The sequence below is a fragment of the Muntiacus reevesi genome, chromosome 2 (genome assembly GCF_963930625.1).
Source record: "Muntiacus reevesi chromosome 2, mMunRee1.1, whole genome shotgun sequence".
Taxonomy (NCBI): Eukaryota; Metazoa; Chordata; class Mammalia; order Artiodactyla; family Cervidae; genus Muntiacus; species Muntiacus reevesi.
This window is the reverse complement of record NC_089250.1, coordinates 107,647,996-107,673,362: the sequence shown is the minus strand read 5'-3', so window position 1 is coordinate 107,673,362 and position 25,367 is coordinate 107,647,996. Positions and strand designations below refer to the sequence as shown.

Sequence of the window (25,367 nt, the reverse complement as noted above, 5' to 3'; positions counted from 1 at the left end):
GACTTGTATGTAACCCTTAAGATTACTTTCCCTCAAGATTCTATAGTACTCACTCTGCAGTATCCAAGTGTTGTGGAGAATTATGATACAAATCAATACTTTTTTCTTTATAACTTTTTTTCCTCCTGGATAACTGGGGCCTCTTTTTCTTTACCCTTGGCATTTGTCACTTCAATCATAGAGTGTTTCCCCTCCACCATGTTAAAAGAGCAAACCTAAGAAGAAACACTAGAATACCATTAACTTTGGCTATTTCAGATCACCTTACTGTCTTTTTTTCCTCCACTAAGGAAATTTTCTTGATATTGAACACCAGAAGTTACCAATAAAAATGTCATACCATCTTATCGTTTCAAATTGCTCATCAGAGAAACTAGATATTTTAAGTGGTAAAATGTTCATTGTTTTATATTATATAGTTTGATTCCCCTGTATTTCAACTTAATGGGAACACACAGCTACACAACAACAGAAAACATATTCAGGAAACGGTCTAATTAACTTACCCTTGTTTGAGCCTATTCAGTCACTAAATGGTTATTAACTAAAATTTGTTAATGTAGTCTGAAAGTTATTACAGTGTTTTAAATTGTAACTCTAATACAACCAACAGAGAAAGTCTCGATTTTAACTTTATTTCACACTACAGTGTCTTCTGTAACCAATTGTAGTAGATGTGGATCTTTTCATTTGCTGTTTCACATCTTGCATTTTAAGAATAATCATTTTGATTCCAGAGCAAAATATTATAGTTATTTTCATCATCTCCAGTGACTTCAGATGGATGGCACACTTAATAGTGGGTATTTTAGCCATTAGATTATTCTACAAGACAAAGATGAGGGCAGGCCTGTCTATCGGACTTCTGAGTTGAAGCAGAAAGTGTGTAATTGTTAAGTTTTTGAGCCACTGATACTGTTCATGCTGTGTCTTGCTTCCCAGGTAGAGCAGTGGTAAAGAATCCCCCTGCCAGTGCAGGAGACACAAGAGACTTGGGTTCCATCTCTAGGTTGGGAAAATACCCTGGAGCAGGAAATGGCAACCCACTCCAGTATTCTTGCCTGGAAAATCCCATGGACAGAGGAGCCTGGTGGGCTACAGTGTGTGGGGTTGCAGAGTTGGGCAGGACTGAGTGTGCCCACACACACACCTCGCTTCACGTAAATGTGGGGTGCTCAGTCTCTTAGTCATGTCTGATTCTTGGCAGCGCCATGGGCTGTGGCTTGCCAGGTTTCTCTGTCCATGAAATTTTCAAGGCAAGAATACTAGAATGGGTTGCTATTTCCCGCTCCAGGGGATCTTCTCAACCCAGAGATTGAACCTGCCTGTGTCTCTTGTCAGAGAAGGCAGTGGCACCCCACTCCAGTCCTCTTGCCTGGCAAATCCCATGGATGGAGGAGCCTGGTAGGCTGCAGTCCATGGGGTCACGAAGAGTCGGACACAACTGAGCGACTTCACTTTCACTTTCATGCATTGGAGAAGGAAATGGCAACCCACTCCAGTGTTCTTGCCTGGAGAATCCCAGGGATGGGGGAGCCTGGGGGGCTGCCATCTATGGGGTCGCACAGAGTCGGACATGACTGAAGCGACTTAGCAGCAGCAGTGTCTTTTGTGTCTTCTGCATTGGCAGGTGGATTCTTTACTACTAGCACCACCTGGGAAGCCCCTCACATAAATACGCCTCTATACAAAGTTAACTATATATAAAAATAAAATATAAAATGTGTAGCTTTATAATAAGAAATATTTCTTAACTTTGTCCTTATCTTCTATGATTCTTTAAGTCTTTTGTTTTTCAAATATTTGCAGTCTGTTTACTAGCTATAGTGTTAGCCTGGCATGTAACATGAAACCTAATATTAGAAAATGCTGCAAAGGTTAATAGATTATCAAAGAGTACCTGTAAAATAGTTACGAACAGAAATCAGATCAGACTTAGAAACCAAGTATGTCATTGAAAACAAAAATTGATCTGCTCTTGCTTAAGTATGTTTTTTTTTTAATTCTTAGGATATTTTCACTTTATGTAGCATCCTTTGGAAGCTAAATTATCCCAGGGAAATACTATAATACAACTACAATGCTTCCATTCTGAGTTTAAAAAAAAAAGGCAGAATGATTCTTCCAGACTATAGCTATACATCATACCTTGAAGAATTAAGGAGAATTGAGAGAGGGCAACTTTTTTGAAATCTAATCTTGCAGGTTTTTCTGCTGCTTTGCTCTAGCCTAATCAAATCCCTTATGACTATACAGTGGAAGTGAGAAATAGATTCAAGGGACTAGATCTGATAGACAGAGTGCCTGATGAACTATGGATGGAGGTTCGTGACATTGTACAGGAGACAGGAATCAAGACCATCCCCAAGGAAAAGAAATGCAAAAAAGCAAAATGGCTGTCTGAGGAGGCCTTACAAATAGCTGTGAAAAGAAGGGAAGTGAAAAGTAAAGGAGAAAAGGAAAGATATACCCATTTGCATGCAGAGTTCCAAAGAATAGCAAGGAGAGATAGGGAAGACTTCCTCAGCAATCAATGCAAAGAAATAGAGGAAAACAATAGAATGGGAAAGACTAGGAATCTCTTCAAGAAAGTTAGAGATACCAAGGGAACATTGCATGCAAAGATGGGCTCAATAAAGGACAGAAATGGTATGGACCTAACAGAAGCAGAAGATATTAAGAAGAGGTGGCAAGAATACACAGAAGAACTGTACAAAAAAAAAATCTTCATTACCCAGATAATCCCGATGATGTGATCACTCACCTAAAGCCAGACATCCTGCAATGTGAAGTCAAGTGGGCCTTAGGAAGCATCACTACGAACAAAGATAGTAGAGGTGATGGATTACCACTTGAGATATTTCAAATCCTAAAAGATGATGCTGTGAAAGTGCTGCACTCAATATGCCAGCAAATTTGGAAAACTCAGCAGTGACCACAGGACTGGAAAAGGTTAGTTTTCATTCCAATCCCAAAGAAAGGCAATGCAAAAGAATACTCAAACTACTGCACAATTGCACTCATCTCACACACTAGTAAAGTAATGCTTAAAATTCTCCAAGCCAGGCTTCAGCAATACGTGAACCGTGAACTTCCAGATGTTCAAGCTGGTTTTATAAAAGGCAGAGGAACCAGAGATCAAATTGCCAACATCCGCTGGATCATCGAAAAAGCAAGAGAGTTCCAGAACAATATCTATTTCTGTTTTATTGACTATGCCAAATCCTTTGACTGTGTGGATCACAATAAACTGTGGAAAATTCTGAGAGAGATGGGAATACCAGACCACCTGACCTGTCTCTTGAGAAACCTCTATGCAGGTCAGGGAGCAGCAGTTAGAACTGGACATGAACAACAGACTGGTTCCAAATAGGAAAAGGAGTATGTCAAGGCTATATATTGTCACCCTGCTTATTTAACTTACATGCAGAGTACATCATGCGAAATGCTGGCTGGAAGAAGCACAAGGTGGAATCAAGATTGCCGGGAGAAATATCAATAACCTCAGATATGCAGATGACACCACCCTTATGGCAGAAAGTGAAGAAGAACTAAAGAGCCTCTTGATGGAAGTGAAAGAGCAGAGTGAAAAAATTAGCTAAAGCTCAACATTCAGAAAACTAAGATCATGGCATCCGGTCCCATCACTTCATGGCAAATAGATGGGGAAACAGTGGCTGACTTTATTTTTCTGGGCTCCAAACTCACTGCAGATGGTGATTTCAGCCATGAAATTAAAAGATGCTTACTCCTTGGAAGGAAAGTTATGACCAACCTAGGCAGCATATTAAGAAGCAGAAACATTACTTTGCCAACAAAGGTCTGTCTAGTCAAGGCTGTGGTTTTTCCAGTGGTCATGTATGGATGTGAGAGTTGGACTATAAAGAAAGCTGAGCGCCAAAGAATTGATTCTTTTGGACTGTGGTGTTGGAGAAGACTCTTGAGAGTCCCTTGGACTGCAAGGAGATCCAACCAGTCCATTCTAAAGGAGATCAGTCCTGCGTGTTCATTGGAAGGACTGATGTTAGCTGAAACTCCAAAACTTTGGCCACCTGATTCAAAGAGCTGACTTATTTGAAAAGACCCTGATGCTGGGAAGGATTGGGGGCAGGAGGAGAAGGGGACAACAGAGGATGAGATGGTTGGATGGCATCACCAACTCGATGGACATGGGTTTGGGTGGACTCCGGGAGCTGGTGATGGACAAGGAGGCCTGGCATGCTGCCGTTCATAGGGTCACAAAGAGTCGGACACGACTGAGCAACTGAACTGAACTGAATGTGGAAAAGCAAAACATTATGCCCTCATATAAGAAAAATGTTAATATATTAGTCTGCAGAGAAGTCCTACTGTTATTAGAAAGGACAAGTCATTCCAGAATTAACCATTTAAAATATTGCATTTACGGGAGCCATTGGTCATCTAAAGTACCCCAGAGAAGGCTATTACAAAATAACCTTGACGTTCTGGAAAGAGGTTCTGAGAAACTTTTTATTTATTTATTTATTTATTTTATTCTTTTTTTTTTTTCCAATTTATTTTATTTTATTTTTTTCAGTGGGTTTTGTCATACATTGATATGAATCAGCCATAGAGTCTGAGAAACTTTTAGTAGAGACATGACACTATGTTCTTATGTATTCGGAGGGACATCATAAAGGTGAGAAGCAGTTACATTTTGTATTTCTCTCAAAAATTAAATTAGGAGAATTTGTAAGAGCTACAAAGAGTTAGATTTGAGCTCTACATGAGAAGGTGGTGGTGGGTGTGGGCTCAGTTGTACCCACCTCAGAGCAATTCTGTGGACAGTAGCCCGCTAAGCTCATATGTCCATTGGATTCTCTGGCAAGAATACTGGAGTGGGTTGCCATTTCCTCCTCCAGGGGATATCTTGACCCAGGGATCAAAGCCATATCTCCTGTGTCTCCTTGCTTTGACAGAGGAATTCTTTATCACTGAACCACCTGGGAAGCCCATTCTGCATGAGAAGAAAAGTTCAATTAATATGGTCAGCAATGGTTAGGCATTATTATTTCCCTTGAAAATAATCAGAAGCTATATGATCATCCTTACAAATTCAGTAGGCAGGTTCATCACTGAATGGAGGTTCATCATACTATATACAGTTTTTTCTCCTCACTCAGAGTTCTCTGATATTGCATATTAATTACCTTATTTGCCCTATGCATCATTTTACAATAGGAATAGTAAGGTGGGAATTTTGTGGTAGGAGAACAAAACTAACAGAAAATAAGAAACTTGTTTAGAATCTAACCTATTCAGTTTTTTTTTGTTCATTCAGTCAGTACTACCAAAAAAGAATTTAAGGCATAATAACTCATTAGATTGGAAAAGTCAGAATTAGAGCCCTAGTCTTTTGCATTTTCTATTAAAAAAAAGTAAGTGAAACAGTTATGAAAATTTTGAGACAGCTGATGTTGTTGCTATCTGATTATTTGACTTACATACACAGAAAAACATGGGTTTTTTTTACTTATTACTAAAACAGTGTAGAAAAATCTACTGTGCTTTGAACAAATCTAGAGTTGTTATTGCTATTGTCATTATTGTTGATGATATAATAACATAAAAATGTTTTATTCTACACTAAAACAAGATCTAATGTATCTACATTTACTTGTAGTAAAAACTGTCACGGAATTATAGGTTAAAAATGTAGAGTGATGAACTTTGTATAGAAGTTTTAATCAGTCCCAACATATGATTGTTTTAGATATTGCTGTGCAGAAAATAGATTGAACCATTATCACAAGGATGGGTGGGGCAAAGCTTCACTGTTCACTGTACAAGTAGCCTGAACTTCAAAAGACTTCCCCTCTCTCTACCTTTCTATGGCAATAGGTTGTGAATTAATGTAAACTCAAGATACTTTTAGCTTTCCAGAGCAGCTAGATTTAAAAATGACTCTGAAGTCTGCTTTCAAAGGGAGACAAGAGAGTACAAGAAAATGGCCTAGCAGCTTATTCCTTTGTAGCATGTTTCACTTAAGGCAAGCTGGTTTTTTACTTGTTTGTCTTGAGTGCTTTGGTATGATCAGCAAATGAAGATTGAATAACCTGAGAAAACTACTAGAGGGACCTTGCATGATGGACTGCTAAGGCCTAAATGAGATCAGAACGTGCACGGCTGCTGTTGACATGCTGTATCAAGTGACCAGGGCACAAGAGCTCAGCCTGAGAGTGTCAACGCATATTCTTGAATAAACACTCTTATAAAGTTGTTCCATGTAAAGCAAATACTGTGTTTGAGAGGAAGCCAGGATTAAAAAGATAAAGAAACCTCAAGCAGTACAAGATGTTCTTTGTTTGGTAAAGTGCATTTAATCTTAGTTGTAGGAGACCATATTAAGTATGAGTTGCCAGAATGACTCATTCAGTCATTTAAATGCCTGTGCGTATGCCATCACAGAACTCGTAAGACAGTAAGAATAGAAGATCATGATAAACCTAAAAATTTAAAAACTTTGCATTGTCTCTGTAATCAGTGAAGACAGGTAATGAGAATGCTGCTGTAATTCATGAATAGCAACCCTTTGAGTGCCTCTGGCCAAATCTTCCCCATTTCTATTCATTTTGAACCACATTTCTCTTGGTGGTGTGATACCACTTTGTCACTGCTTCCTCTCTTTTTACTTTCACCTTAAATATTAGCTTCCAACTACTTTCTATCCTTTCTGTACACTTCTCCTCAATCTTCAGTTCTCCTTGGACATCTTCATTTCAAGTCTTTGAAGCTAACCGGGAGACGCAATGGTATAGAGTCTGGCTGCAATGCAGGAGGTGTGTGTTCAATCGGGAAGATCCCCTGGAGGAGGGCATGGCAACCCACTCCAGTATTCTTACCAGGATAATCCCATGGATGGAGGAGCCTGGTGGGCTACAGTCCATAGGATCACAAAGAGTCAGACAAGACTGAGCATGCATATATAGGTGTGTATCTATTCATGGTAATGTGACTACTAACTTTAAGCTCTCGCTTCTAAGCTTTAGACCCATATTTCCAGCTATCTCCTGAACATTTTCATCAGAATATGCTGTGGACTCCTTGAATTCAGCAGATCTTGTCTGAAATCATTTTTTCCTCAAATCTTTTACTTTGTCTTTCTCTTGGTTAATGATATGTAAGCTACCAGGTAGCCTAAGCCAGTCATGCTGTCAGCCTTTTTTACTCTCAGTTCATCACAGCTAATTAATCATTAAGTTACATACTTTCTGCCTCCTTAAGTTATTTCAAATTTGTTTTCTTCTCTCCATGACCACTGCCATCACCTCAATTCACATTTTCAAGTTTCAGGAGCTTTAATGATGTTCTCTGAGACTGAATTTTGTTTTCCAGTACATTCTTCATACTGTAGCCAGAGAAGTTCTTTTTAAATGCCTGTGTAATTGTGGCACTCCCCTACTTAAGACTTTCAGCAGCCTCACATTATCTGCAGTTGTTAAAATTTCAAGTATCTACAAGGATTAGGTAAATAATGTATGTGAGTGAAGTAAGCTAAGTTTGTGAGACAATAGGGAAGAACAGAATTTATATTCAGAATTTTTAAAAAACATGACAAACCCATTACAGAATCTGATGTTGCCTATGCCTATGATTGCAACTAAGCTTAAACTACTGAGCATTGCAATGCAATGTTTCTTTGATATCAGGAATGTCCTTTAGATGAAACTTGAAACTCTAAGCTATTTCAGAGACTGACATAACCAGTGAGTCATGTTTTGTTGTTTTGTTTCTAAGTTAGAGCATACCAGAATGAAGAGTATGTGTTTATTATTGTAAGAACCACAATTTTCATATTGGAGGCTGTGGAACATAATGAATAGTTTATGGGCTTTGAAGTTATTGTTGATCTCAGTCATTTACCAGTTCTGTTTGTTGCCTATTAGTTTGTGATTTTGAGTGAGTCATTTAGTGGCTTGGAACCCCAACATCCTACTCTGTTTAAAAAAAAATTAAGAAAGAAATAATTTTAGGATTGAGAGTACAAAATTAGAAAACAGCTTAAAATTATCCAGTTCAGTGCTTGGCGCATAGTAATTCTTCAGTAGAAGATAGCATTCAGACAAATGGGAATAATTTAAGAAGTGACAATAAATATACAAAAATCTAATCGCCACCCCCCGCCCCTGCCCTGCATCCTTCTCAGCAATCATGCTGGTGGCCTAAGAAAAGCAAACCTGTTGGAAGCCATTATCAAGTGAAACAGGCAGTATGATTCACCCAGGCAACTAAACACCAGGAGCTGACCCACCTAGTAGGCTAGCTAGCTGAAAATGGAAATTAAGCTTAGAAAGTGTTGATACTGACAAATTAATGAGCAAGACAGGAATATGAACTGTGTACAGTAATGCATAATATACTAAACCCTTGTTTACTTTTTTGTCTACATATTGTCTTTAATTTTTTTAACTAAAAGTGATATTAATGAAAATTTAATTCAGCAGTATTAGGATATATATAGGAAATTTTACTTTTATTTTCTATAGCTATATAAATTTGAAGCACCGAAGGAAGTAAGTGACTTAGTTTTCTTTTTTTTGGCCATGCCACACAGCTTCTGGGATCTTAGTCCCCCAACCGGGGATTGATCCTGGGTGCCTGCAGTGACAGTGCCAAGTCCTAACCCCTGGACCACCAGGGAAGTCCCTAGTTTTCTTCACTAGAATATTTAGCAGAGTAAGGAAGGAGAGGAGGGCTGTTGAATTTATATTTTATCCTAATGTACAAATATAATAATTTTATTTTGATTGATCTGGGGACATTAAAGAAGTCTTGAAACACTTTCACCATTCACTTAAGGGAAAAAATACACCGTCTTCTCAAGCTTTGCATTTTTCATTTTGATTTTTAAACATTTAAGTATACTTTACTCAGTAATTTATGTATCAAGCTGACACAATTAAAATAGGGGACTGGGTAGCTGGCAGTATGCTTTTCTGCCTTACCACAGAGCTATAGTGACACTGAGGAGAATGGTATCAATAAAGTGTCGATAATAACCTGTTGGCAGAGTGATATCCACTGAACTCCTGATTGTACTTACAATGGAGAGACTAGAAAGAACAAGGTAGAAAGCTTGCTTGTTTTAAAAAGGCAAGACAAAGATAGTTTCAGCTTCTTACTTTGCAGCAGTATATCTTACCCCAAATAGACTTTCATGCCCAGATAAATAACCCTGTATTTACGTAACAGAACAACATTAATGTTATTCAATTAAGAGAAGATGGTTTCTAAGAAAGTATTTAAGAGAGTGTTGAAACACAAAGATAGATAAGTACTGTCTTTACTGACCATGGTAAAATTCTCTTGGCTTTAAGAACTGTTGCTAAAAGGTTAAGATAAATGTGGTAGCATTCTTTGACTTGAAGTTACATTTTAATGTTTAACCATCCTTTTGTCTTAAAAAGCAATGATTTTTTACTTTTGGTCAATACCTTCTAAATATTTTTCTCTTTCCTCCCTCCTTCCCTCCTGTCCTTCCTAACTTACAGCTCCCCAGAGAAATTTTGAAATTGCCTTCAAGATGTTTGACTTGAATGGAGATGGAGAAGTAGACATGGAAGAGTTTGAACAGGCAAGTTTTCCTGGAAATTTCCTTTAAATACATTAATGTTTAACACATTTTCATGTGCCTTGGACTTACTTTGGCCTTGATAGTATATTCTGATGCTACCCAATTTTTGGAGTACCTAAAGTATCATTTTTCAGAATTATCTCCACTTATAATAGGTGAGGGTTTTTTGTTTGTTTTTACTCTAAATGTAAGGAATTATTTCAGCATATGATTCAGATCAAGGTTGCTCTAATTCCCCAACATGAATTAGACTCTAATGTTGAGAGGCTAAGTTATGGCTCTTCAATCATATGTTAGTCAGTATTTATTAAATAGCTTCTTCGTGCCAGTAAATTCCAAAATACAAGGATGTATGACATGTTCTGAAAGGATATCTATGAGGGAAGGAAAGATGATTCCATACCTTTTCCTGTAGCAGGTTCTACCCATAAATGTATATACTGTGCTGTGCTTAGTCGCTCAGTTGTGTCTGATTCTTTGCAACACCATGGACTGTAGCCCACCAGGCTCTTCTTTTCATGGGATTCCCCAGGCAAGAATACTGGAGTGGGTAGCCATTCCCTTCTCCAGGCGATATCTTCCTGACCCAGGGATTGAACTTGGGTCTCCTGCATTGCAGGCAGATTCTTTATCATCAGAGCCACCAGGGAAGGCCATAAATGCATATAGTTTCTTCTGAATTCTCGGAAGAAATTACATTTCCATCAAACTTCTGTCCTTGGAGGGTAATGGTACCTCTCCAGGTATACTTGTTATGATTAATAGAAGTGTTTTCAAAACAGGAAAAAATATATATGTGCAAGAAAATACTTTTGTATTCAAAATGAGTAATGGGGCAAAAAGGAGAAAGTATCAGGTATCAGTTCAGTTCAGTTCAGTCGCTCAGTCGTGTCCGACTCTGCGACCCCATGAATCGCAGCACACTAGGCCTCCCTGTCTATCTATCACCAACTCCCAGAGTCCACCCAAACCCATGTCCGTCGAGTTGGTGATGCCATCCAGCCATCTCATCCTCTGTCGTCCCCTTCTCTTCCTGCCCCCAATCCTTCCCAGCACTACGGTCTTTTCCAGTGAGTCAACTCTTCACATGAGGTGGCCAAAGTATTGGAGTTTCAGCTTCAACATCAGAACTTCCAATGAATATGCAGGACTGATCTCCTTTAGGATGGACTGGTTGGATCTCCTTGCAGTCCAAGGGACTCTCAAGAGTCTTCTCCAACACCACAGCTCAAAAGCATCAATTCTTCGGCGCTCAACTTTCTTTATAGTCCAACTCTCACATCCATACATGACCACTGGAAAAACCATAGCCTTGACTAAACAGACCTTTGTTGGCAAAGTAATATTTCTGCTTTTTAATATGCTATCTAGGTTGGTCATAACTTTCCTTCCAAGGAGTAAGCATCTTTTAATTTCATGTCTGCAGTCACCATCTGCAGTGATTTTAGAGCCCAGAAAAATAAAGTCAGCCAGTTTCCACTGTTTCCCCATCTATTTTCCATGAAGTTATGAGACCAGATGCCTCTTAGTTTTCTGAATGTTGAGCTTTAAGCCAAATTTTTCACTCTCCTCTTTCACTGTCATCAAGAGGCTCTTTAGTTTCTCTTCACTTTCTGCCATAATGGTGGTGTCGTCTGCATATCTGAGGTTATTGATATTTCTCCCGGCAATCTTGATTCCACCTTGTGCTTCTTCCAGCCCAGCGTTTCTCATGATATACTCTGCATATAAGTTAAATAAGCAGGGTGACAGTATACAGCCTTGACGTACTCCTTTTCCTATTTGGAACCAGTCTGTTGTTCCATGTCCAGTTCTAACTGTTGCTTCCTGACCTGCATACAGGTTTCTTAAGAGACAGGTCAGGTGGTCTGGTATTCCCATCTCTTTAAGATTTTTCTACAGTTTATTGTGATCAATACACAGAGACAAATATTTCAAAATACCTATAGATATTTATTTAATTTGTAGGCTATGTCCATCTAATACCTTCACTCTTCTGTAATTCTGCACTTAACTGGTATTACTGGGTGGCCTCAAATGATTGTAAATAGAACTTATTTTCATATTTTAAATTTTATTTTATACAGAACTATTTTACTTTACACAGAACTATTTTATTTTTATTGAGACATAGTTAACTTATTGTATTAGTTTTAGGTGTGTGATGTAATGATTTGACATATATATATATTGCAATGTTACCACAATAAGTTTAGTTAATATTCATCATCACACAGCTATAATTTTTTTTTCTTGTGATGAGAACTTTTAAGTCTCGTCTTTTAAGATCTACTCTCTTAGCAGCTTCCAAATACACAATTTTGTTTTGCTAACTATAGTCTCCATGCTTACATCCCCAAGTCTTGTTTATCTCATAACTAGAAGTTTATACCTTTAGACCACCTTCATTCCTTTTGCCCACCCTCAACCCCTCGCTTCTGGCAACCAATGATCTGTTCTCTATATCTATGAGTTCGGCTGTTTTTTGGATTCCACATATAATTGAGATCATATAGTATTTGCCTTTCTCTGTCTGACATTTTATGTAGCATAATGTCCTCAGTGTTTATCCATGTTGTCACAAATGGCAAAATTTCCTTCTTTTATTATGTCTGAATAACATTCCCGTGTGTGTGTATGTGTGTGTGTGTTATGTTCTGTATCCTTCATCTGCCAATGGGACACTTAGGTGGTTTCCATGTCCTGGCTATTGTAAATAATAATGCAGTGAATATGGTGGGGAGCTGAAGATATCTGTTGGACACAGTGATTTGATTTCCCTTGGATAAATACTCAGAAGTGGAATTGCTGAATATGGTAGTTCCGGTCTTAATGTTTTGAGAAACTTTCATGCTGTTTTCCATAAGGGCTACACGAGTTTACATTTCCACCAGTAGTACATGAGAGTTCCCTTTTCTCCACATCCTCACCAATATTTTTGGCATTGCTGTTGATAGGCTGAATGACTTGTAGCAATTACTTCGTCATTCTGTTCACCTGACAGAGAAGGGAATATAAATTTCATCTAATATGATCCCCTGATAACTGGATGTGTTAAACTAATGTGACTTGTAATATTGATCACAAGAAATTTTGATGTAAAAACTCTTTAGAAAAAGAAAAATAATTATAAGGTGACTCGGGGATAAATAGCTCTTATTAGAAGTTTCTCAGCTTCATTTTTCTGTGTTTTACATTTTTGGGCAATATAATAATTCATTAGGTTGAAAGTGCACTAAGTTTTCAATCATTCAAACTTTGCTTTAATTTCTAGCTAAATAGTTATTTACAAACACAGTATGTTTGTCGAGCTTATTTTAAAAAGTTAAACAGACCAATATGAAGGCACACACATTTCATCATTATGTGTCTTCCAAGTGAAGGTGACATGAGGCAAACTAATAGCTGATGTTACTCTTTCATTCATCATTTTCAAAAATCACTTTCATCATGCATAAACATAAATTACTAAAAAGCATTACTCAGACTTCCCTGGTGGTCCAGTGGTTAGAACTCTGCACTCCCACCACAGGAGGAATGGGTTCAATCCCTGGTCCTTAGGGGTCAGAGAAGATCCCACATGCTGTGTGGCACAGCTAAAATAAATAAATAATAAAAAATAAACTAAAAAGCATTCCTCAACTCTAAATAAAGTGTGAGGTTTCTCTGATCTTTCTTCTGCATGGATCCTTTTCTTTAACCCATTTCTTAGTAGATCATGAAATAGAACTAACCTAGCCAAAAGATCGGAGAAAGCAATAGCAGCCCACTCCATTACTCTTGCCTGGAAAATCCCATGAACGGAGGAGCCTGGTGGGCTGCAGTCCATGGGGTCGCTAAGAGTCAGACACGACTGAGCGACTTCCCTTTCACCTTTCACTTTCATGCATTGGAGAAGGAAATGGCAACCCACTCCAGTGTTCTTGCCTGGAGAATCCCAGGGATGGGGGAGCCTAGTGGGCTTCTGTCTGTGGGGTCACAAAGAGTCAGTCATGACTGAAGCGACTTAGCAGCAGCAGCAGTGGCCGAAAGATATTTTTTTAAAAAACTCATAACTGTCAGGGCTACATTCACCCAGGCTATGACAGAAATTTCTTTAGTATTAAAGTATGAGAAATAATACCTGTCAGTTGTGAGACAGAAAGGGGATGAAATTTTCACACAGACTCTCAGCACCACACTTTTGAAGCTAACACACAATTTCCACCCTAGGAAGTGTATAAGCTACAATATTATAGCACAGGCAAAATTTAAATCATGACAGGTCCTGACAGTGGTACTCAATATTGATTCACTGCTACTGAAAAATTCTTCAGTTCTCACAGTTAGGCAGAGAAAATGAATTGTGTATTGCCTTCAAATATCAGCAGCACTGCACTGATTATTCTATATTTCAATTTGAAGTCTAAAAATCTTCAACGTAAATAATTTGAAAATCCATCTTTCAAGTCTCCATGTGCATGAAAAACAAACATCAGTCTTATTCACTTGATAAAACATGAACCCAGAAAAAAATCATAATCAGAAGTATTTGTGATATTAACTTATAGTTATAAGGAAACTTAGAGACAGTGTCCTCTAACCATGAACTTTTCTTGTGAGAAAACTAAGGCCCAAAGAAGTTAAATGACCTATATAAATTGTGCTTGTACTGCAGAACAACATAATTAGACCTCATGTTTCCTTATTCCTCATCTCATGTCTTTCCACTATACTACTGTTACTTTTTAGAGCCAGGGACCATTCAGTTGTGTTAAGTAAGTCTTTTGTATGGTCATAGGTAATAAATAAAATAAGTAAAAAACATTTAACTAAAGTAAATCCATTGTTACAAATCTTAAGTTTTTAAATATTATACTTTTCTAATTCAGCAATTTAAAAATCATTATTCACAAGGCTATACATATTATTTATCTATGTACTATCTGTCTTTACATATCACAATTTTATTCTGAATAGTTGTTTTTATTAGCTTGTAAAGAGGTAGAAAAGACTGAAGGAACCAGTCGGGGGGAAGAATGCTATAGCAATCATAGACTTGCATCAAAAAGCTCATTTTGTATATCAGTAGTTAGGCCATGGTTGCTAGCCCCCAAAATTATTCTTTCTCAAAATCTCATTTAAAATTTCTCAAAGATTAAACTAATTCCCCATCTTCTCTTGGAGAATTGCTCTGTACCAACTTTATATTTTGCATTATCATTCTATTTAATGTGTTACCTCTCTTAGATATTAAGTATTTGCCTATAGCTGTACTGCCGCTCATCACAACTGGAGAGTCAATAGTAGAAGTGTGAAATTTTTAAACGTCTCCTGAGATATTGAAGGCATTACTGTGAGGTTGATGGTTATTTTAGTATTGTGTGTGAGGTTTTGAGCCTAAAACAAATGCATACTTTTTTCTCAAGAGAGATTTTTAAGAGCATCCCAATTATAAAGGTGTCAGGCATGTGTGTTACTGGTTCTATTACTTGCTGGCTACTTGACTCCAAGCAAGTTACTTAATAGCATACCTCAAATTCCTCATCTGTAAAATGAGGATAATCATTGGACTTATCTCATAGGATTGTTGTAAGCATTAAAAGAGAGGATTGATTATGATTGTGTCCCAGAAAAGAGCAGAATGGTTTAAAATCTCCTTGGCGGAGCGGTGACAGCCACCAGGGAAATCCATCCATCACAGACAGAGGCATAGCCCCACATACCCAACAGTAGGAGGTATTATGGGAGTTGACGTAGGAATGTGCACGTTGATGAGACCAAGCAGCAGGAGTTGATTATGCGGCTTCATCTTCAAGAGGCTCATCCGGGATCTTCTTTTCCTTCTTCTTAAGGATGGTCTTAGTCTCTCGAGGGTCAGTGGGGTCCCTCTGTGCAGTCCACTCAGCTTGTTCTGGGTCTGCGTGGTATGCTCTCTTCACCCTCGTATGATGGATCCAAGGGGCAATACCTGCAACTTTAACTGCAGTAGGGGTAGTTAGAATAACAGGATAAGGGCCCTTCCACCGAGGTAAATCTACCTTATTTACATGCTAAGTGGACAAGATCTGTGTTTCTGTGCTATGAGAATATTGTTGCCTTATTCATACCCTCTAAAGGGACAACAGATATTATGATTAAAGTAGAGGCCTTGACTAATTTCACAAAACAGGCCCTCCTAGATAGAACAGAAGCCATCCAAGCCTTAAATGAAGAGCAAATCCAAATGAGAAAAGCAGTAATTCAAAATAGAATGGCTTTGGACATACTCACAGCTGCTCAAGGAGGGACCTGTGCTATAATTAAGGTTGAATGTTGTGTATGCATTCCTGACTTATCTGGTAATGTATCACTGCTTTAGATGACGTGAAAAACCAGGTAAAAGCAATGTCAAAAGAAAACATTCCTTTCTGGACTTCGGTCCTATCTTGGGTGAAGGGGGATTGGTGGAAATCTATATTTACCATTGTTATAGTTGCCTTGATATTTCTGCTTTGTGGACCCTGAATTTTACAACGTATTATGAACTTTGTAACCCGAAGGTTGATGTCATTCTCCCAAATTGGTGGTCGGAGAGTCAGGGTGCAATATATCCCTATGAATGATGCTCATAATATGAGTTAAGAGCATCAAGAGTGGGGAATGAAGAAGGAAACAGACAGAGCTGGGCTCCATCTTAGGCCAGGCTGCGAACATTAGGCTACACTCATGGTCACCCTCCCAATGGACTCTGAACTTTGTGCCCGGAGTCTATAGAAATGGCATACCAATGGAAAACCAGACCCCCCGATAAAAGAGCCTCAGGACTTGTACTTGGACTCTCTATTGCCTAAAAGAATACGCTGATAATCTCTGTAACAGAACAAAGTGGTAAATTCTAGTATGTTTATTGCGATATGACCACAGGCCTATTGATAAATATCCACTGTTTATCTAGTCTTGTGACACATGAATTATGGGTTAACTTTGATCGTATCTCTCTTTTACCTTGTCCAGACTAATTTCAAGGAATTTGAAGAGGTGGGTTTGAGCAAGTACATTTAGGGTATATAAGATTTTCACAAAAACTGGTCGGGGTCCTTGGCTAAGAGTAGACTTTGCCTTGGGCCCGCTGGTGTAATAAACTGCACTCCGCTAAAAAAAATAACAATAAAATAAAAGAGAGAATTGTAGCACAGTGTAGGCAGATAGTAACCAGTTGATTGTTATTACTCTTACTTTTCTACATTTTCTACCTTGTAATATTTTTCTGGACTGGGGTTTGCTTCTCCATTAGGTTCAGAGCATTATTCGCTCCCAAACCAGCATGGGAATGCGTCACAGAGATCGTCCAACAACTGGTAACACCCTCAAGTCTGGCTTGTGTTCAGCCCTCACAACCTACTTTTTTGGAGCTGATCTCAAGGGGAAGCTGACAATCAAAAACTTCCTTGAATTTCAGCGTAAACTGCAGCACGATGTTCTGAAGCTGGAGGTAGGTATTTCTTGGACTTCAGGACACTGTCCACCATGTACCCACAAAGAGACTCTGGGCTGGGAGGGGCCTGCACTATAGTTATTCTTTTTATCTAGCTTCAATCATGAGAACTGATTGGTTTGAATCTTATCAGTGATCTGCAGCCTGACAGCAAGTAGGAAATAATATGATTCTAGGACTGAAAGCCCAAGAAGTCTAAATTGAAAATCTTAGTTGTCTCTGAATACTCAGCTTGAGGAAAAAGAAATTCAGGAGTCAGAGCAGTTCTCAACCTGAGCATGTATGCTTATTGTGTAAAAGGCACCAGGGGATGAAGGCAAGGAGGATAATAAGGAGCTCTTTCTTTGAAAGTTTACAAAGGTAATAACAGCTGGAAACACAAAAGGTCAGAAATAAAGATGCATGTACTCAGAGTTATAAAGGTGTCATACTAGGTTTGGGGATTTACTTTTCCACTTAAAGTTTAGACCGTCATGGTGTTCAGTTCCTGGACACAACTCTGTAAGAGTATTATTACCTTTTCCTGTATTTGTTGAATTAAGTACTTTTGGGATTAGTTGGCTACTGAGTCTATTTGATTCAAAACATGCATTAAATGCCTTTTGTATGCATTTTTGTTTGAGGACAAAAAATGAAGTCTCTGATTTCTTCAGATTTTAAAAAATTCCCTTATGCTGGTGTTTCTCCACCCCCCTTTTTTGGTTAACATATGCCCTGCTTTTAATGTTATTTGAAATTTTAAAACATTAAATACTGTGACTGAAAACACATAAAAGTATTGGAGAAAAGTGCTGCTTTGTTTTTAAACTCTGAATATTACTTCTCTATCTGCTCTCCCATCTTTCCCCCGAGATTCTAATATACTACTCCCACCTCTTCCTCCCACTTACCTCAGTTTGAGACAGTTTGAAAAATCCTAACTGAATTCCCATTATTGATCAGAACAATGTTTAATATTCATTCTCTAGAAGAGAGGCAGAAGAATAGGTCATACTAAAAATCAGATCTAACTTTGAATGTGCTTTCACACTGGGTTTTTTTTTTTTTTGGAAATATTATAATTAATATTTAAGGAATGTACCTTAAAATAACAAAGTAATGAATGGTTCTCCACGATTCAGCCTCCTTCAAGAGTCTCTTGTAGCCCCTGCAATAGTTGGTAAGTATTTATTTATTCTATATATAATTCAGGGGGCACAAAACTTTACCTCTATCCTCCTGGGGTCTCCACCTGAGCCTGAGTTTTAAATTAATGTAAGACAGATTAACAAGGGGAAAGGATACAGATTTTTACACATACATGGGAATACCCGTAAAAAAAAAATGAAGACCCAAAGAAGTGGCTTGGACTAAGTGTTTATATACTAAGTTGAGCAAAGAGAAGCAACTTAGCTTTGTGAAATTTGCATTCTTATCACCAGAAGAAGGGAGTCAAAGTCAAGCGTTATCTGTGCAAACAGATTTTGTTAAACTAATTCTTATCTTCCTTTAGTCCCCGATATGTTTTAGTTACTTGTCCACAGTTGCCTTTCTTTGTTTCTTTCCTCCCAGTGTAAGGAGGACATCTTTCACATGAGAGTTTTATATCCTGCTTTCAGGAGTCCGGTTGTTTTTGTGTAAAGAGTTCCTATGTACTAGGATTCTAGACATATGCCTTGGCCCCTTGTATGCATACCTGGAATGGTCTTCTTTGGAAACATTATAAGATAATTTGGGAATGTGAAATTATTTAACTTGTTAATTATATAATTACAACTTAGCATGGAGTATACATCCATAAAATGTAGTTAGAGGAAAAAACACAAGTCAGAATGGCAATTTTAACAAACTTTAAACAACAGTATGGGGTCATCAGAATATGGAGCAGATGCCAACTTTGCCACAGTCTAGCCTGACACTCATTCGTGGACACATGTCACAGTCTCAAGAGACAGAGCATGGACCTTTGTCTTTTATCCTGAGATGCTGGAGAGCTTAAAGCCCACTAACATACCATGTAGATTGCCAATGAAGTAGAATGTATAAAGCAGATACATGTGTACCTGCACATAGACTACACCCAAATGCTGAAGAAAAGAGATCTTAGAGACAGTTATATCTAAGATATTTACTCTAGAAAGCTGTCTTCTATTTGACATTGACTTGGATTATCTATAGTCTTTGGGCCAAGACATACCAAAACTGTTTCTGTTTGACAATCCACAATCCCTCATGTGAGGGAACCAACAGACTTTTGTGAAAGAACCCAGCCTACCACATAATAAAAATCCTATTTACTACATAAAAATTCTTACTAATCTTAAGTCCATTCTTCCCATTTAATGGCACAAGATCAATGAATAAGCCTCCTTACGAATAACCCCCATATTTAAATTTTCATGGTTCAGTACTGTGTCTTCCTAACTAGATATATAATTCTTTGAGGAGTTATGAATAACAGAAAGACCAAAGGCTCTGGTGTACTCATAGTGAGACCTTGGTTAAAATTTTCTTTCTACCACTTACTGGCTGTCTGTGATGAGTTATTTATTCTCTCAAAGCCTAGATTCTCCTTTGTACAACATGAAGAAGTGAAGTGAAGTCGCTCAGTCATGTCCGACTATTTGCGACCCCATGGACTGTAGCCCACCAGGCTTCCGCATCCATGGGATTCTCCAGGCAAGAATACTGGAGTAGGTTGCCAGTTCTTTCTCCAGGGGATCTTCCCTACCCAGGGATCAAACCCAGGTCTCCCACATTGCAGGCAGACACTTTAACCTCTGAGCCACCAGGGAAGCCCAGCATAGTGGTGGTTAAGTGAGATGATGTTTCTTATCGGCTGAATTGTGTCCGTCCCTCCCCATCCCTACACCAGAGTTTCTGTACTGAATCCCCAAACCCAATTTGAAGATATGATTAAGTTAAAATGAGGCTATTAAGGTAAGCCTTAATCCTATCTTACTGGTAACCTTATAAGGAATGGAAATTTGGAAAGAGACACAGACCAGGCGTGTACTTATACAGAGGGGCAACCGTGTGAAGAGACAGCAGGAGGACAGTCAACTGCAAACCAAGGAGAGAGGCTTCAGAGGAAAGCATCTTGCCCTAAACCTTGATCTTGGACATGTGAGAAATTTAATTTCTGCTGTTTGTCACCCAGTTGGTAGTATTTTATTATGGCAGCCTCACTGCACTAACACAGTGATGTGTGCCTGAAACACTTGGCATGTACCATGCCTTTAATAGTTATCCTTCCACCTTCTTTTATATACCCTCTACCCTTCGTGTATCAATCGGCACATAGTAGGCACGTAAACCGGAGAAGGCAATGGCACCCCACTCCAGTACTCTTGCCTGGAGAATCCCATGGATGGAGGAGCCTGGTGGGCTGCAGTCCATGGGGTCGCACAGAGTCAGACACGACTGAGCGACTTAGCAGCAGCAGCAGCAGCAGACATGTAAACAGATCATCCTAGACGAATGACCGAAAAGCCTTACTTTCATTTTGAAAGAGTTTTCTGATAAAACATCTGGAAAATGGAAGCAATTTTGTTTATGAAACACTTTTCATTTTACTTTTTGAAGTTTAGGTAATTTCTCCCCTCACTGAGTATGAAATATAGTATTATCACAGCCAAGAGGAAAATAGAAGTGATTAACACTATCTTAACTTTCACATGGGTTTTATAAGTTCCATCATTCTATTTATCTCTTACCAGTTTTATTTCATTGCTTACTAATCTACTTTAAAATTTTAGATCAAGGAGATTTATAGCTCCATTTAGTTATTTCTATCTCCTTCCCACCACAGTAGCTTTGAGAGTGAAGAGAACACGATTTATCTGTCAAATTTAATTTCCACACGGGTCAGGGAAGGGAAAAAGTCCATGAACAATATCTATTGAATGCTTACTATGAGCCAGACAATGTGTAGATATGTGTAGATATGACATGCCTTCTTTATTTTATTTTATTTTTTATTTTTATTTTTTTTGTGAATTAAGTTTTATTTGGGGCTAAATGAGGGCTGCAGCCCAGGAGGCAGCATCTCAGATATCTCTGAGAGACTGCTCCCCACCTTCTTTATTTTAATCATCACCAACCCTATTGGATTTGGTGGAATTATACCTGAGTTACAGATATAGAAACTGAAACTCAAAAAGATAAAAGTTACAGAGGTAGTAAATGGTACAATCAGGATTCCAACTCAGCCTTTCAGACTAAGCTCTTTTCTGTTCATCATCTGATTGTTATTACTTTTAGTCTGAGATGAGGTTTCTGTACATGACTTATTTGGAGCTCTAAAGAAAAAATGTTAAGAAATTTATGAACAGAAAACAAAATAAATTTCTTGAATATTTATAGTTTCCCTTTTTCAACACCATGTTTTTCCAGTTCCTTTGCCCCTCAAGTTGAATCTTATGACTGAGAAGAAATACACCATTCTTTGTGTTTATAAAATACTATGTAAACTACCTATTTAGTTTCTTTTCATAACAGTCATTGACTTGTTAGATTTTTTGTGTTTTAATGCTCTTAACTCTGGTCATATTTGTTTTTTTATACCCTTTGTCTTTATTCGGGAACTCAAAAAGCATGGACTTAAAAGAATGACTTTCGAATACCCAATTCCATAAGAAAAGATGAGTTAGTGATGGTGAAATACCTTTGTGTTTAAGGCTATTGGGAAAAGGAGTTATAATGACTTGGAATAAAATTATGAACAATTTAATTAAATACTTTTCATATGCATATAAAAGCCACATATACATGCATTTTAATAAATCATAGTGGCTTAATGTCAAAAATGCACAATTTTTTAAAAATATCTCCTTTGAAGTTATTAAAAATTCCATCTAAGTCTACCAAGAACTATTGAGCTGAGCTCCTTGGAGACAGGTGCCAAGTCTAATTTCAGTTAATATATTCATTGATTTCTTGAGGACTGCAGCAAGTAGGATGTCAGTCAAAAATGAAAGGTAATAGAGAACTCTTTGAAAGATTATGATTAATTTTAATTTGGGGGGAGGAGAAAAAGGAGCTGTCATTATGTCAAAGAAAAGTAAAAACTATAAGGAAGAAGGCAACTTCAGAATACACAAGAGGCAAACTAAAAGAGTATCATCTAACAGAATTCCAATTTGTAACATCTTTTTTATAAGTTTTGGGGTTCACATGCGTATTGCATAACCAACCAGATTATCACATTTTAAAATGAAATGAGTATCAGTTATCTGAAGGCAAATTATGTATAATTCAGAGGGTAACAATGAATGTCTTATATTCCCAGTCTTCAAGAAAAAAAATATTGATGTTAACTAGATTTGTTCAGTCAGAAAGAAAGATAACAAGCCAACATAAAAATCTATGCTAATTATTCCCATCTGCCATTAAGAGTAGAGCAAAAAAATGAGGGTTAATTTAAATTGTAAGGAGCTTAATATTAAAGAATTCCAGAATCACCTACCCTTTACATCATCAAGCTGACATTCTTGTACTCATCTCTTTAAAGTACTAAAGTAGAATTAAATCTTTCTTGCCTCAATGGAGGACCATATTAAAAGACAAACCTCAGCTCTTTTCTTGGCCAAAACATTGTTGGAAAGGAGACCAGAAGGCAACCAAACACTGTCATTAGGAACTAGAACACTCTTGGCAAAGCAGATTTCTTTTTATCTTAATAGTTTGTTTTGGGCTTTTTTCCTCCTGGGAAATTGATTCTTATTATGTAAACTTAAAAATGAGAATTGACTTTGATTTAACTAAATCTGAGAAACAAAATGAGGTATATTTGTTGGATTTTTTTCTTCTTTTTTTTTAGTTTTATTCTTCCATTTTTGCCTCTACAAAGCAGAATGTAGATAGTAGTAAATCTAGTTTCTTATTTCATCCTTAGATGTTTTCAACTTGAATTTTCCAAAAATCATTAAAAGAGTTATTAGAGAGTACTTGTTTCTTTTAGGGATTTATAACTGTAAGGAGCAAAGTATATGTTTAAAGGCTTAAAAAATAAATGAACAGAAATAAACCTTTAACCTTGTTATTAAGATAACAGTCCCCACTATAAAAAAAAATCTAGTTATATTTGGTTATGATAATAAAATTTTTACCAGTTATCTTTTGTAAAAAATTTGAAGTACATAGCCAGCATGAACTGCTTTATGCTTATAAAACTCTGTTGAGAAAAGGCCTTTAGCAAGCATTATTTTCCCAAGTGTTAAAAAAAAAAAAAAGGAATCTACTCTTTCACCATATAAAATACTTTTATTTCTTGCTTTTTTATTTATTTTGAGTGCTTTACTTATTTTTTTATATCTAGATACCTACCAATTCTATAAGAATTAACAAATTGGGTAGGTAACATGAAATAGTCATTACTTTAAAAAATAGATCCAGGATCAATCACATCCTGGGCCATAAATCTAGTCTTGGTAAATTCAAAAAAACTGAAATCATCTCAAGCATCTTTTCTGATCCCAATGTGGTAAGATTAGATGTCAGAAAAAAGCTATTAAAAATATAAACATATGGAGGCTAAACAACACACTTCTGAATCACCAACAAATCACAGAAGAAATAAAAAAAGAAATCAAAATATGCATAGAAATGAATGAAAATGAAAACACAACAACCCAAAACCTATGGGATTCAGTAAAAGCAGTGCTAAGTCCCCTTAGGTTCACAGCAATACAAGCCTACCTCAAGAAACACGAGAGAAATCAAATAACCTAACTCTACACCTAAAGCAGCTAGAAAAGGAAGAAATGAAAAACCCCGGGGTTAGTAGAAGGAAAGAAATCACAAAGATTAGGGCAGAAATAAATGCAAAAGAAACAAAAGAGACCATAGGAAAAAACAACAAAGCTAAAAGCTGGTTCTTCAAGAAGATAAGTAAAATAGACAAACCATTAGCCAGACTCATCAAGAAACAAAGGGGGAAGAATCAAATCAACAAAATTAGAAATGAAAATGGAGAATCACAACAGACAACACAGAAATACAAAGGATCATAAGAGATTACTATCAGCAACTATATGCCAATAAAATAGACAACTTGGAAGAAATGGACAAATTCTTAGAAAAGTGTAACTTTCCAAAACTGAACCAGGAAGAAATAGAAAATCTTAACAGACAGATCACAAGCACAGAAATCAAAACCGTAATCAAAAACCTTCCAGCAAACAAAAGCCCAGAACCAGATGGCTTCACAGCTGAATTCTACCAAAAATTTAGAGAAGAGCTAACACCTATCCTACTCAAACTCTTCCAGAAAATTGCAGAGGAAGGTAAACTTCCAAACTCATTCTATGAGACCACCATCACCCTAATACCAAAACCAGACAAAAATGCCACAAAAAAGAAAACTACAGACCAGTGTCACTGATGAACATAGATACAAAAATCCTTAACAAAATTCTAGCAAACAGAATCCAACAACATATTAAAAAGATCATACATTATGACCAAGTGGGCTTTATCCCAGGGATGCAAGGATTCTTCAGAATTCGCAAATCAATCAGTGTGACACACCACATTAACAAATTGAAAGATAAAAACCATATGATTATCTCAATAGATGCAGAGAAAACCTTTGACAAAATTCAACATCAATTTATGATAAAACCCCTCCAGAAAGCAGGCATAGAAGGAACATACCTCAACATAATAAAAGCCATATATGATAAACCCACAGCAAACATTATCCTCAATGGTGAAAAATTGAAAGCATTTCCCCTAAAGTCAGGAACAAGACAAGGGTGCCCACTCTCACCAGTACTATTCAACATAGTTTTGGAAGTTTTGGCCACAGCAATCAGAGCAGAAAAAGAAATAAAATGAATCCAGATTGGAAAAGAAGTAGTAAAACTCTCACTGTTTGCAGATGACATGATCCTCTACATAGAAAACCCTAAAAACTCCACCAGAAAATTACTAGAGCTAATCAATGAATACAGTAAAGTTGCAGGATATAAAATTAACACACAGAAATCCCTTGCATCCCTATACACTAACAGTGAGAAAACAGAGAAATTAAGGAAACAATTCCATTCACCATTGCAAAGAAAAGAATAAAATACTTAGGAATAAATCTACTTAAAGAAACAAAAGACCTATATATAGAAAAGTATAAAACACTGATGAAAGAAATCAGAGAGGACACAAATAGATGGAGAAATATACCATGTTCATGGATCAGAAGAATCAATATACTGAAAATTAGTATACTACCCAAAGCAATCTATAGATTCAATGCAATCTCTATCAAGCTACCAATGGTATTTTTCAGAGGATTAGAACAAATAATTTCACAATTTGTATGGAAATACAAAAATCCTT

At 37.2% G+C, this 25,367-nt stretch overlaps 1 protein-coding gene across 2 annotated transcripts in view; it reads left to right on the top strand.

Annotated features, from left to right (window-relative positions):
- Positions 1-25,367, top strand: part of MICU1 (mitochondrial calcium uptake 1) — a 214,755-nt gene that overhangs the window by 111,744 nt on the left and 77,644 nt on the right. For both annotated transcript variants that reach the window (XM_065922545.1, XM_065922544.1), the window contains exons 7-8: positions 9,513-9,595; positions 16,851-17,048. In XM_065922545.1, coding sequence (XP_065778617.1) covers positions 9,513-9,595; positions 16,851-17,048 — 281 coding nt within the window. The remainder of the gene's footprint in view (positions 1-9,512; positions 9,596-16,850; positions 17,049-25,367) is intronic.